The sequence below is a fragment of the Asparagus officinalis genome, chromosome 5 (assembly GCF_001876935.1).
Source record: "Asparagus officinalis chromosome 5, Aspof.V1, whole genome shotgun sequence".
In the NCBI taxonomy this organism is placed as follows: Eukaryota; Viridiplantae; Streptophyta; class Magnoliopsida; order Asparagales; family Asparagaceae; genus Asparagus; species Asparagus officinalis.
The window spans coordinates 58,966,239-58,982,244 of NC_033798.1; the positions used below are offsets into that span (position 1 = coordinate 58,966,239).

The 16,006-nt window shown below is 38.1% G+C and overlaps 1 protein-coding gene across 1 annotated transcript; it reads right to left on the bottom strand.

Moving 5' to 3' along the window:
* Positions 11,286-15,704, bottom strand: LOC109843561. Its single transcript, XM_020412500.1, has 2 exons — positions 15,557-15,704; positions 11,286-11,824 (listed from the first exon to the last, which is right to left on the bottom strand). Exons 1-2 carry the CDS (start codon positions 15,573-15,575, stop codon positions 11,508-11,510), a joined length of 336 nt encoding a protein of 111 aa, XP_020268089.1. The 5' UTR covers positions 15,576-15,704; the 3' UTR covers positions 11,286-11,507.

Below are 16,006 nucleotides of genomic sequence, written 5' to 3' on the forward strand. Positions count from 1 at the left end.
TCCGAGCTTGGTAAAACTCGATGTGCTGCTGAGCTTCCAGTCGCTTGTCGTCCAATGCTTCGAGCTCCGCGAGTCGAAGTCGGTGATTCTCCTCAGTCGTCATCCCCGCTGCTAGGGCAACGCGGAGGGATGGAATCTGAATCTCTAATGATGGTAGTACAGCTTCACAGCCGTATACCAACGAGTAAGGCGTGGTGCCAGTCGGTGTACGAACCGTCGTGCGATATGCCCACAGGCTCTCGCCTAGCTTTTCATTCCAGTCGTGCTTGCTAGTGGAAGTCAACTTGGTCAGGATCTTGATGATCGTCTTGTTGAAAGCTTCGGCCAGACCATTCGCTGAAGGGTTGTAGGCCGTGGACGAGAGGTTCTGTATCCGGAATTTGTCGCAGAACGAATTGCGTGCCATTGTCGTGAATGATACGCCGGGGTACGCCGTATCGGTAGATGACATGGTGCTTGATGAATTTGATCACGTCGCTAGTCTTGACTTCTCCTAAGGGGATGGCTTCTGCCCATTTAGAGAAATAGTCGGTGATCGCGAGGATGAAGCGATGGCCTTTCGCCGATGGTGGAGAAATTGGCCCAACTATGTCCATCCCCCATGCCTCGAAGGGCCAAGATGCCCTCGTCGGATGTAGATCCTCAGGAGGCTGGTGTATGTAGTTGGCGTGGATCTGGCATTCGTAACATCGCTTAGCATAAGCGACTGCATCAGTAACCATCCCAGGCCAGAAGTAGCCCATCCTTCGTAAGCGATCCCAAAGCTTGGGTCCGGGCTGATGAGCTCCGCACACGCCGTCATGTGCTTCGCGTACGGCTTCTTGCGCCTCCGCTTTTGAAAGACAGCGAAGTAGCAAGCCGTCGTATGACCTGCGATACAATGTTTTAGTGGTTGAATCGTAGTAGAACCGTGAGGCACGTCGTCGGACCGACTCTCGTTCCTTCGAATCCTCAGGCAACATGCCGTATAAGACATAATCGATGATCGGGAGACGCCAGTCTTCCTGATCTGGCTGTCCCGAGGCTTGATGAGTGGCGTTCGCCTCTGGGACGTCTCTGGGTCGAAAGAGTTTTCGGCTGGCGACAGCGACCCTTTGGGTCGTTCCAGGAGGCTGGGCTAAGTTAGCTGCCAAGGATGCGAGAGCATCCGCATGGGTGTTCTTTGAACGGAGCACGTGCTCAATACGGAAGCTCTCGAATGACTCCACTAGTCTGACCGCTGCTCGGTGGAGCGGGATAAGATCTTCATTCCTGACTTCGTATTCATTTGTTTGACAATGAGTTGCGAATCGCCATAAGCCTCCAGATGCTTTATCCCGAGCTCTTTGGCTAACTCGAGCCCTATGAGCAACGCGTTATACTCAGCTACGTTGTTGGTACATGGTTCCGTCAAGGAAAAGGCCCGGGGAAACACGTGACCATGCGGGGAGGTGAGGGCCACTCCCACTCCTGCAGAAATAGAGCCGCTCGCGCCTGCGCGGGACGCACCGTCGAAGAACATCTGCCACACCTCCGGCGACGAAGTCATATTGGCTTCGGGAGGTTCATCCGGCAGATCTTCGAATAGATCGGTCTTCTCCCCCAGCGGGTGACTAGCCATGAGATCGCATATGGCTTGTCCCTTGACTGATTTCTGCGGCATGAAATGAATATCGTATTGAGAGAGCAGAAGCGTCCACCTGGCCAGGCGCCAGTTTAGCGCTGCGGGTTGTGTCATGAAGACCCGAATGGGATTCATCCGGGAGATGACATGGATGGTTTGGCCAACCAAGTAGTGCCGCATCTTTTGGATAGCGAACACCAAGGCTAGGCATTCCTTCTCGACCATTGGGTACCGTTGCTCGGCGCCCTGCAAGGTTCTGCTCAGGTAGTAGATGCCCTGCTCGTGGCCTGCATCATCGTTCTGAGCCAAGAGGGCACCCAGAGAATGTTCCATAGCCCGTATGTATATGAGGAATGGCCTTCCTGAGATTGGCGCCGCAAGGACAGGCGGATTTGAGAGATAAGCTTTGATCTCCTCAAAAGCCTTTTGGCATGGCTCATCCCAGACGAAGGAGGTACCTTTCTTCATCAGCTTAGAGAAGGGTTGGCACTTGCCCGAGAGATTCGAGATGAATCTTCGGATATAAGCCAGTCGTCCTTGAAGGCCTCTCAGCTCTTTAAGATTTCGGGGTGGTTGGAGCTCTTGAATAGCTCGCACCTTGTCTGGATCAATTCGGATCCCTTTCGTCGTGACGACGAAACCGAGGAATTTACCGCTAGACATTCCCAAGAATGACTTGGTAGGATTCATCTTGAGCTGATGAGTCCTCATGAGTTCGAACATAGCCTTCAAGTCTTGGAGGTGATCCTCCTTGTGGCGACTCTTCACGACCAAGTCGTCCACATAGCATTCGACCGTCTTTCGCAAATGATCTCGAAAGATCATGCTCATGGCTCGTTGGTAGGTTGCGCCAGCGTTCTTGAGTCCGAACGGCATGACGGTATAGCAGTACACCCCCATGGGGGTCCTGAATGCAGTGTGCTTCTCGTCTTCGGGGTGCATTTTGATTTGGTTGTACCCCGAGAAGCCGTCCATGAAGGACATCCTCTCGAATCCGCACGTATTGTCAATGATGACATCCGTGATGGGCAGAGGGAATTCGTCTTTAGGGCACGCGGCGTTGAGGTTCCTAAAGTCGATGCAGATGCGGATCTTGCCGTTCTTCTTCAAGACTGGAACAATATTCGCCACCCAGTCGGGGTGTTGCTCCTCTCTGATGAAGCCGGATTCGATCAGCTTCTTTACTTCAGATTCGATCGCCTCCATGATTTGGGGGCGAAACCGCCTCTGCTGTTGTTTGACTGGCTTGGCGTCAGGGCTGATGTTGAGGCGATGCGTGGCGACCCGCGGATCCAGGCCAGGCATATCCTCGTAATTCCAGGCGAAGACGTCAATGTATTCCCGTACGAGGGCGATGAGATCCTCTTTTTCTTGAGGAGGCAGACTGCCGCTGATGAATATGGGTTTGGGATTCGCCTCGGTACCCATGTTCACCTGGAGGACTTCGTCTTCAGTTGGTGGTTCGCGCTGTTCGAAGCGACTGTTCCACTGGGCGCTAACATGGCGATCCCATGTCTCGTCGTAAAGTGGAAGTTGTTCGTCCCTCGCCATTTCGGCGGGGTCTACTGTAGCCATGTTGACTGTAAGGCCATCGAACAGATCCCTTACGCTGACGTCGGAGTCCCAGGCCGAGGTTGTTGACGACTGATCCCCTGAACATGCGTAATCGGAATCTTCGTCGACGTAAAAACAACACTCCGATGAGGAGGAGGAGTAGCCTAAGCCTCTCCTAGTCCTGTTGAAGTAATTTGAGGGCTTCCCTTTGGGGACGTAGGCGGGTTTGATGACCGTCTTGCGCCCTCGGCCGTAATTCAGGCCCTCTGAGCGAGTGAGGTCGTACCCCATGTTGCTCATTATGCGTTTCGCCACTCGACTGTATTGCGAGAACTGGGGCGCTGGGTCTTCGTCCTCAGATTCGTCCCATAGCGTGCGTAGGGGACGATCGATTCGACCGAAGATGATGTCTTTTCGATACCTCTTCCGTGCTGGCACGACGAACACAGCTCGCGATGGCTCGATCAGTCGCGTCTTGAAGACGTATGACGAACATACCGGCAAGTGTAGAGAAGACTCACTGTAGAGTGTCGACCATAGGTTATTAGGTGCGTCATCTTAGGGCTTGTGCTCTATGTCCTGTCACCTGCGATGGAAAGGCCCATTCTTGTGTGTGAGGCAACGAACGACTGCTATCCGAGTGGATTTGACCAGCATTAATGAACCGCATTTATGAGTTCGCAGATCGATGAAGTGTCTGTCCGATCACTTGTACTGTGCGTGACCGCCCGGCGTGCTTTGAGCACGGTGCTTTCTCCTTTCCGGTCAGGAGAGGCGGTGAAGTAGGTGTACAGTACTCGAGTGGGTCTAGCCAGCTTGCCGAGTGCCGGCGGATCCAGCTCTCGGCTCAGACAGCCGAGGTGAGTCGCATTTATGAATGCTCAGGTTGACTCGACACCTGTCTAGTCCTTCGTGCTGCGCGTACTGCGAGCGGCCGTTTGACGGTCCTGGGGTACTGCGCTCTCTCCCTTCAGGTTGAGAGAGAGATGGGAAGGCCCATCTCAGCACGTGGGGTAGTGGATACCCAGCTGTACTGACGGTCTTGGGGTTTGCCGGCGGATTCGACTCTGGACTCGGGCAGGCGAGTTGAGTGAAAGGCGAACTTCCGCCATCCTAATCGATCTTAACTCGTGCTGGCGAGCCGACCGTAAGGCGAATTTAGAATCGAGCATGTGCAATGTCCATGCGATTTAGGCCCGTGCCAGAGAACCGGGCGTGCGAGCTTTTTTCGTAGGCGAATTTCCTGTGAGCCCATAGAGGTATTTTTTACCGTCTACAATAATCAATGACAAATATAAATGCAAAGCTAGAATTGAGTTTAGAAAATTTTCTCTAGAACAAGAGAGATGGAGAGATGAAATTGAAAGCTCAAACCCAAGTTGATCTCCTCTTCTTGTGAAACAATCTTCACAAACCCAATTTTGTAAACAAACACTTAAATAAACTTAAACCCTTGTAAAAACTTGTTTAAAACATCTCTTAGTTATAGAAAATAGTTATTGCAAAGGGGTATATATAGGGAAGAAGAAAACAACCCTAAAAACCCACTAAAAACAAAAATCAGCAAGTTACCGTTACTGTGCAACGGTAACTTTGGCGGGCGACCGTGACGGTCGACCGCGAGAAATAAAACTACAAAATTGCTCTCTGAACTGTAGACGGTCGACCGTGGCGGTCGACCATACTGTAGTACGGTTGACTGTAGCGGTTTTTGACAGATTCTAGAATTTTATATATCTAACTTTGTAAAATCAATTAAAATAGTAAATCAACTCCAAAAATCATGAAATTTTGAGGAAAGGTTTTAGACATGTAGATAAACATGTTAGAGAAAGAATTTCTGAAATATCACTTCCCAGTTGAGAGAAATAACTGTTTAAACATAGATATATAGTTTCTAAAAAAACTGCTGAAAACTCGGTTTTGTAAATTCAATTGAAAATAACAAAACAACTCCAAAATTAGTAAAACTTAGGTAAATATTTGTATATATGATGATAAACATGTAAACAAAGAAATTTTTCAAATCACATTTCTCAATTGTGAAAACGCATCAGTTTTGCAAAAATATGCACGAACATGTGCACGAACATGAGCTTATTAAAAACTTGATTTTGTAAATTCAAATAAATATAACAAATTAGTTCTAAAATTGATAAAACTTTGGAAAACATTTATAAATATAAAATTAAATATGTTAGAAAAAGAATTTCTCAAATTGAGTTTCCCATTTGTGAAAACTCATGTATATGAATATATTTTTGTTTCATATCTATTAAATTAAACCAAACCAACTTATCCACATAAAAACAAAGATGTATGAATATAAATATTTATTTATATGCTTGTAAAAACTTTGTTTGTGGATAAACCAAAATCTAAAATGTGTACATATATATATATAACTATATATAATATATATATATATATATACATAGAAACCAATAAAATGTGTGTATATGATATTGAGCTTAAAGTACTTAACACACATAATATAACACCTAAACTAAATTACCCAAGCTATGATCTCTATCTTTAATAAGCTCTTCTTGGTAATCTTGTGGATGAAGCTTGAACTTGGATCTTCAACTTGAAATGTAAGGCTTCACTCCATAATTCCGCCAACCTCCATTGGATATGATTGTGAATGCGCAATTCCATCCATCCTCCAACTTGTTATTTGTATACAATAAATAGAAATACACAAACACTAGACAAACAACATTAGTAGTAAATTGTTTGTTAAACATCATCACTCTTTTGATTAGTGCAAAGAAGTTGTATTTGTTAGCATTTTTGGAGGATAACCTGTAGGTCGGGAGTTCAAATCCCGTGACCTTCAAATTGTTTTCATTTTTTTAGTGGGCCTTACAAGTGGGCTTTGGGTTGGACTAGTTTTTTTTTGTTATTCTTCTATTTACTTGTTTTAGCTAATAACCTTTTAGTGAACTGGTAGCACATACTGAGGATTTCTGTTATACTTTGAAATAGATTGTGTGGTTGAAATCCGTGTTGATTAGTAAAGTCATCAAAAAGGCTAGATTGTGCATGAAGACGACTTCCGTCAAAAATATGATTTATAAACGTGTTTTCATAGCATTACTATGTTCTCGATATCGATACCCCGATATGAAATTTTTCCTTGGCTATTACTATTATTATAGCATCGACTAGACGATGCACCCCTCTTGATTGGATATGTTTTGGGTCACGGTTATTTTTTATAGTTTTACGGAAGCCGTTCCACGGTAACTCTGTGGTTAGTGCACAACATTTCATGCACAGTTACTTAGGCCGTTCCACGGTAACTCTGTGGTTAGTGCACAACATTTCATGCACAGTTACTTAGATTAAACAGACAAACATGGGGTTTAATAAAGGAGTGGTTAGTGCACAACATTTCATGCACAGTTACTTAGATTAAACAGACAAACATGGGGTTTAATAAAGGAGAATTAGACGGAGAATATAACATGTATATAAGCGGGCTTGTGCGCATTTTTGATATCCTGGTATATATATTTAAGAAATAAGGGTTCATCCTGACTTGAAGCCGTGTTCCCGGGACGGTTTACGGGAAACCGACTTATATACATAAAATATTCTTCTCTAATTCAAATAACATCTAAAATAATAATAATGTGCTTGTGTGTCTTATGTTTAACCTTGTTTGATATCTATTATTAGAATTTTTTTCATCTTTAATTAAGTTCTCATTTTTTTTCTTTATCCATGCCACATTACACTTACACGCATACATTTCCTTCATTTTACATGCTTGTTGTGAGTTTTCTGACTCCCCTGTGGTTTGTGTGCCCCAAACTCTGTAACTATTCTTTCCTCGTAGGATCGTGAGTATTTCGAGGGGCAAACTCATCGGCAGTGATCACCGTTCATTCCATTCAGTTCTCCATTTTACTTGTTTTGGGTAGTTATTTGCTTGAGATTTTCCTGTAATCTCTTGTGGATCTTCAGACTATGAATGATTTCTTTTCTTCTATTTTGGATAGTTGTGGACTTTTCACAGACCTCTGAACTTTCAGATATTTCTTTATCTATCAGTTTTCTTTTATTATCTTGATCACATGCTCTATGGTGTAGTTTTGGTTTTATATTAATATACAGGATGATCTAGGGGCGTGAATGTGACCGTATGGTTACATTGCCGGCCGAGTCACATTCCAAACTATTACATTTTGGAACTAGGGTGTGACACAATTCCTTTTCGACTTCAACCTTCAGTTACAGTCTCTAGGGGTTATGAATAACCCACTGCCACCTATATGCACGAGGACAAAGGAGGACGAAACATACCAGAGCAAGGAAAGGCAGAGACTTGAGCAATTTGGTGAATGTTGAGCAAGAGAGAGAGTCTTCATAAATTTCAAGCACTTCCAAGAGCCTTCGGCGTTTCCTTGAAATCTAAGTTTTGACTGGATCTTGGGAAGAGTGTTTTATCTTACTTTGCTAAGATATTCACTTCTATCCTTATTTCTAAAATGAAACATCGACCTTAAGCCTTCTTCACTATTCAACTTGGATCAGTGATTCGGTTGTCCACAAGCTAACGCACCCCCGGCACAGGCAAAGATCTCACGCAAGCAGCGAACGATCAACGTTCCTGCATGTATTTCTAGCGAGTACTAGTAATCTTGTTTTGTTGTAAAGAGTAGTTTTACAAAGCATAAATGCTCACTCTTTTGTATTCATTGTAATCGATAAAAAGTTATAATGAATTCTACAATAAAATTTGTTTCCGACGCAAACACTCCTGATTGTATCTCATGTGCAACTCTTATTTACGCTAGGGGTGAGGTTTTTAAGAGTATGATGAATCAAGGACAAACCTAGGTGTTCATGTATGCTTCTCCGATGGATCGAAGGTATTTTAGCAAACATGGTTGATCAGATCTAGAGTACGAGATACTGCATAGTTACACTTTTGTTTGTGTATTTTAATTTCTTTAGGAAGATCCTTGTTTCGGTCATAACGAATCTAGTTGTAAGGCTACCCACTTGTAGGTTCTCAACGGTCCATGCTGTACTAACGATTATAGACAAGGATTTAAAAAGGAAAGAAATTCTTAGGGAGACTTTGACTCAAAGAGCAAACGGCTTGGGGATCGACTCAGGAAGCAATGGATGACACCCACTCATTTGTGTGAGCGGGAGTATGTTTGTTATCTATGAGATAAACACCAAAATAAGTGGGTGGATAATGGCTTATCTTAGACATAAGATAATTATAATAATAATGATTGTAGGATTCTATCTCTAAGCCATTTGTATGTAGATATAGGGTTTTCATGATGGGTGGATCAGAGAAAAAAGACCATAAACCTTCACAAATCTGTCATTTCCTTCTTCGATCAAGTTCGTGCTTTATGTCGTAGTCGTGGGGTGATATGCAGGGGCTTCTCGCTGTATTGGTGTGGTTGCCTTCCGACCGTTGTCCGAAGATAAAGAGTAGATGGGGTATCAATCTTTCTAAAAGATCCAGGAAAGGTAATTTTTTTAACATGAGTTCTTTTTGTGCATGGTTTACATAGAGGATAGGGGTGTCAAAAATTTTAATTTCCTATTTTGCCCCTCTTAATGTTTATAAGTCTCAATTATGTTTATGATCTCCAATTAATCATTCACTAATTATCCATAACCTACTATTAACTATGCATTTGCTTACTTCTCCAAAAAAAAATTATCAATCACTGGAATATATGTTTAAATTTTAAATCATACTTCATATCATATCATATTCTCTAGAAAAATGTGAGTTTTCCATTATCAGTATTACCTTTTAAATTCGATAAATTCGATAAATTCGATTAAATCGATACTTCATATCATATCATATGCTCAAATTTAATTAGAAGTTGATTTTTGCATTTAACTTTAATAAATTCGATCATATCTCATGCTAAAATTGAAATTCTTCCCGAGAATATAGATCTTGTATCTTAAGACTCTTTGTTCACATGTCAAATTGAATTTCTTCAATTTAGATTGCACATCTTAATTTTAAATATGTTACAAATTGAAATATTTAAATTTTAAATAAAGACAATTTTAATTTTTATATATAACGAAATTTTAAGTTCTAAAGCATTTTCATTTGTTTATTTTTCTTCCTTTTTTTTATTGGCAGGAAATATAATAGGAAAAAATATGCTTGAAACTTAATTTCAAGTGAACAGTCAGGTGTAGAGTATAATTCAATCCAATCTTTGACTTCAGATTCTCTCTCTTTTAAAAAAAACAAAGATAAGAAAGATTAAATTGTTTATCTACCAATCAATTACTATAAAATTTAACATATTTAAACTAGAAACAATTAATTAAAAAAGTTATTAGGAGAAATGCACGTGCAAGGATTTGTAGAAGTTATATTAAAAAAAGATAGGTGTGATATTTATATTTTCAAATATCTGAACCAAAAATAGGCAATGTATACATGTATCTTAATATCATGTATACTGGTTAGTTTAGGATACTCTTTATATGTGTACATTTATCTTAATAATTTTATGTCTACCTTGTCTACTTTGAATGTGCAAGAGTTATCTAAAATAAGGTGAGAGTAAGTTTCATTCTTTTTTAATCATGGATTATTTGTGTTCAAAGCTTCGGATTTGCTTGCGTCAGTCAAAATTCTAAAAATATTTTGTTATTGGAGTGTAGATCAAGAATAAAAAGAATCTTTCTTATCATTATCAAGTAGATGTTTAAAAAATTAATCTTATTTAGTGCAATATATAATATGATAACTATAAAATATTTAACAAACAAATCATAGTAAAGACATAAACCAAAAAAATTAAAAAATCAATGTATTTGACCACTTGCTACGGACGTGCACCCCACCTACTATAATAATAAGTACAACTATATAATAAGTTATAAATAAAATAAATAAATATTAATTATAACTAAAAGTTACAAGACAAAAATTAAATAAATTACTATGCATAATTATAATTAGTAATGAATATAAAACTATTAACTATTTAATAATAGTATGATAAAATAATATACTATTAAATTCTATTAAGAATTATAATATTCTGCAATCAATAATATAAATTGTGTAACTACTTTACAATATTACTTAAATTAAAAATTATGTTATTATTTAATACTACATACTAAATAAACTATTTGACAATATTATAATAGACTAATTTATCAATTTAATGAACCAATATAATTTTTTATAGTTAGTATTATAATTATAGTATGTATAATTATTATAACAAAGAATATTTATAAGATAGAATACTATTTTATTATAATTATCCTAAATTATGATTATACTATTATAACTATTAAAATATATTAAAATGCAAACAATTATTTAACATTGCTAATTGTTTAAATAATTATGAATAAGTAATAATAATTATTTATATGATTCCTTATACGATGTTTACTATTAACTTTCATTTATAATAACTAAAAATTTTAATTGTTTACCATCTTCCAATTAATGATAAAATTCAAAACATAAAACAAATATATCCATTTGCAAAGCACATGCACTATGCTAGTTTAGAAGGGTTCACTGCATATATACCCCTTAAATCATGGGTATTTCCAAAACTATCCCACATCTTAATATTTGCGAAAATACCCATCAAATCATCAGTTTTAGCGAAAGAAACCTCCAAATCAATCAATCATCAACTTTATAGGCTAATTTGTAACTACAATTGGTAACCACATCTTAATATTTGTAACTACAAGGTAGTAAAATTTTTTCTTGTCAAGTTGATAATTTGTTGATTTTAGGGTGCTTTTTTCCAAATTGATAATTTGAGGAGTAGTTTTGCAGATAGTAAGGTTTGTGGGTAGTTCTACAACAAAAATATGGTCGCCATTCGTTCTCCAAAGTGCAAAATATGTAGTAAACAAGGAAATCCTAACGCTAAATAAATAAAAGCTGAAAAAAATATACATAAATTGAACATAAGAGTCACAGCTCCAGTCACCAACTTAAGTAAACATCTCATTACAAAACGAACCAAAATCCAAATTACACACAATGAACCCATCATTTGAAAACCAAAATCAAAATTTGGTCTTTAAGAAGAATGTTTTGGAGAAATAAATAACACATTGGACTAAATAGATATATGATGATGATGACAACCAGACTTAAATTCATAACGATCATGTGTAACAAATACTGGAAAAAGATGTACCAACTCCTCAAAGTGAAAATTCTGAATTTAGCAAGAGCAGATGCGCACGGATACATAACTATTGTTCATAATTAAGTTAAATGGTCATCAAAGAGACCACAAGAATACATTTTGGAGATATCAAACAGACATATCTGCGGAAGTCTGCAGGCTTAGTCTTTCTTTTCATTTGAAGGCGAGCAAATGTTCTCAAACGTTTTCCCAAGAGATGGCAAGCAACCTGTATCTTTCTCGGGGTGTGATTTATGATCCGGCACTTTTTTTGGATGTACAGTTTCGATAAGAGCCTCAACTTCTTCCTTTGCTCGTTCGAAAACACTAGGGCCTTTCACTTTGTCGATCGGTGTGTCTTCATCAATGGCGTTGCTCTTTCCATGAGTTTCCTTGTGATGGGTCTTTTCCTTGTGAGTGATTGCTTCAAACTCTTCCTTTATTCTCTCAAATAAGTTAGGTGCTTTCACATCCTTGCCTATAAGAAAGGTTAAGAAGAAAGAAAGGTCCTCATTAGACCCTTAGAAAGTGAATGCCTAAATAAATAAACAGACTCACTCTGAAAGTAGGACGTAGGAAATCCGCTGGTAAGAATACATTTCAAAACATTAACTCACAAAAAAAAAATTAAAAAAGTCTAACCAAATCACCCAACCCATTACTGGCATTACAAGTCATATGCACAAAGTTGTAGACTTAGTATAGTTACCAACAGGGGACACAGAGAGCAATATGGTACTGTGTCTGTGACACGGGATGTGTGGTCTCCAAAAAATGGGAACGTGTGCATTTGCAAACGCGCGCATGGACACATATGCACATACACTTATGTGGTAAAGATCAAGTTAAATGAATTGTTCAAGCGCATTAAGAAACTGTACACATAGAAGCATGTTTCATACAGAAAGGATACTGTAGTGCATAACTCAACATAGATGGAAAAAATTCTTTATAACTCTTAACCAATGTTTTAGATATCCCTTATATTTTCGATATCTCAGCCGATATATCCTTTTATAAAGCTTGTCACAAAAAGACATTGTCCCAATATCCTTTTCTTCTTTTTGGCAATTTTTGAGCAATATATCATGAAAGTCCTGATATATCATGTGACATTTTATCCACAAAAAATCAGCTGAAATGTTGCTATGTCAATTTGGGCTTTTATTTGTATTAAATGATTGGTTTTGTTTTATGGTTCCATTGAGTTCTAAACTCAAATTAATATCTGCATATGTAAATAACCATGAAGATGAATTAGAGCTTAATTTAGACCAAATTCGTATTTAAATATCCTTGATATATCCCCAATATCTACCATCTCATATGGATATTTTCTGCTTGACACATCCCTCAACATCCGATATTTAAAACACTCCTCTTGACTAAATATAGTTCGTTATATATATTTATGGGTTTCTTCATAAAAACCAACTTTAAAATATGGTGACAATATGAAAACTATATTTAATGGCCAATTAATACTGAAACTACCTTTAAAATGGGGTTACGATAAGAATCAACTACCTTGACCTCTTTTTTGGTGAAATATTCCGATTGAAATCCCCAAAATGCCTTAGAAAACACAAGAAAATATATCAACTTGGCTAAGAAGACATGTCACATGCTTGGGCATGTGTGTTTTTCAAGGGTGTTTTAGGGATTTCAATCAGAACATCACCAGAAAACGGGTCAAGGTGGTTCATTGTTATCGGAACCCCATTTAAAGATGGTTTCCATATTACTTGAGCTTTAAAGGTGGTTTTCATATTCTCACCCTATTTTGAAGGTGGTTCCTATTTAAAAACTCAATATTTACTATATATTTACTTGTATTTATTCAACAATTAGGCTTCACTTTATATATTTCAGAGCAATGTGATTATATTTCATTGAATGAAAACCACTACTACATGTGCTTTTATGTATTTAAGTAACTATCAAGGGAGCATAAAAGAGGAATCTTAAGAGCACAAATGCAACGTTCCATGAATATCGAAGTGGTTTCTCATACTTCTGAAAGATATAGGATGATATAGACCGCAGGTGGATTTGAATTTTACTAACAATTTTCTTAGGAAAAACTACCGAGAATTCCTCCAAGGCACATGAATGACAGAATATGCCCCTGAAGTTTTCAAACTAATGCATTCATCCTTCCGTTTGAATTTTCTACCAAACAGGATCACATGGGTATCAAGTGATTCATTTGCCAAAAAAAAAGCCCCCATCTCTCTTCTCATGAGAAGAAACAGAGGGATTTTCCGTTTTTCCCACAAAACATCATGCAGGTTTTCATATTCTCACCCTATTTTGAAGGTGGTTCCTATTTAAAAACTCAATATTTACTATATATTTACTTGTATTTATTCAACAATTAGGCTTCACTTTATATATTTCAGAGCAATGTGATTATATTTCATTAAATGAAAACCACTACTACATGTGCTTTTATGTATTTAAGTAACTATCAAGGGAGCATAAAAGAGGAATCTTAAGAGCACAAATGCAACGTTCCATGAATATCGAAGTGGTTTCTCATACTTCTGAAAGATATAGGATGATATAGACCGCAGGTGGATTTGAATTTTACTAACAATTTTCTTAGGAAAAACTACCGAGAATTCCTCCAAGGCACATGAATGACAGAATATGCCCCTGAAGTTTTCAAACTAATGCATTCATCCTTCCGTTTGAATTTTCTACCAAACAGGATCACATGGGTATCAAGTGATTCATTTGCCAAAAAAAAAGCCCCCATCTCTCTTCTCATGAGAAGAAACAGAGGGATTTTCCGTTTTTCCCACAAAACATCATGCAGGTTTTCATATTCTCACCCTATTTTGAAGGTGGTTCCTATTTAAAAACTCAATATTTACTATATATTTACTTGTATTTATTCAACAATTAGGCTTCACTTTATATATTTCAGAGCAATGTGATTATATTTCATTGAATGAAAACCACTACTACATGTGCTTTTATGTATTTAAGTAACTATCAAGGGAGCATAAAAGAGGAATCTTAAGAGCACAAATGCAACGTTCCATGAATATCGAAGTGGTTTCTCATACTTCTGAAAGATATAGGATGATATAGACCGCAGGTGGATTTGAATTTTACTAACAATTTTCTTAGGAAAAACTACCGAGAATTCCTCCAAGGCACATGAATGACAGAATATGCCCCTGAAGTTTTCAAACTAATGCATTCATCCTTCCGTTTGAATTTTCTACCAAACAGGATCACATGGGTATCAAGTGATTCATTTGCCAAAAAAAAAGCCCCCATCTCTCTTCTCATGAGAAGAAACAGAGGGATTTTCCGTTTTTCCCACAAAACATCATGCAGGTTTTCATATTCTCACCCTATTTTGAAGGTGGTTCCTATTTAAAAACTCAATATTTACTATATATTTACTTGTATTTATTCAACAATTAGGCTTCACTTTATATATTTCAGAGCAATGTGATTATATTTCATTGAATGAAAACCACTACTACATGTGCTTTTATGTATTTAAGTAACTATCAAGGGAGCATAAAAGAGGAATCTTAAGAGCACAAATGCAACGTTCCATGAATATCGAAGTGGTTTCTCATACTTCTGAAAGATATAGGATGATATAGACCGCAGGTGGATTTGAATTTTACTAACAATTTTCTTAGGAAAAACTACCGAGAATTCCTCCAAGGCACATGAATGACAGAATATGCCCCTGAAGTTTTCAAACTAATGCATTCATCCTTCCGTTTGAATTTTCTACCAAACAGGATCACATGGGTATCAAGTGATTCATTTGCCAAAAAAAAAGCCCCCATCTCTCTTCTCATGAGAAGAAACAGAGGGATTTTCCGTTTTTCCCACAAAACATCATGCAAGTTTTCCACTTTTCTTATATCATTTTATTATCTAATCTCTGATTTCTTAATTCATAAGCATTACTATGTATATTGAGAAATTCCCCCGAATACAGGGAAAAACAAAGAGTAGCATGAATAAGACTCTCACATAAGAATAAGCAGCAACAGAAAAAGAAATAAATAATCAGGAAAAATCAGCCATTTGTGCAGTAACTTTTTCAACCTATAATCAGTAGATAGAGGTAAAATATACATTATTCAGAAATCTAAGTTTGGTTCAGCAATTGGTCCCAATACTTCAAAACGAAAATAAAGAAATGAAATGAAATCTGTGGGAATTTTGATACCTGATCCCGATTCATCCATTGATAAGAACTCGCTGAGAGAGAGAGAGAGAGAGAGAGAGAGAGAGATCAAATGGTGAGATTGGGAGGATATTTTGAAGAAGGAAAAAACCCTAGAAGTGGATGAAAGCACGGCGCTTCGGACGAAAAAATAAAGGGTTTTTATGTATAAGACCCCCAATTCCTTATTTCTAAATAACAACACCAAATCTTGATATTTCTAAATGGCCCCCACCCCTCCCCAAATCATGCAAGTTGTCCCTCATAGATGTTTTCCATCCAAATGACTTACCCAACCATGGTTAGCCCTTAACCATATTGGTTAAATTACAATAATAGGTTGTCTTAATAACTTCAATAACTCAGCCTCCTTAAATCCTAGTATATATCCTCCTCTCCGTTCCCCCCTCCCCCGTCAAATGTCAGAACCCAAGAACTCAAGCCCTAATGAGA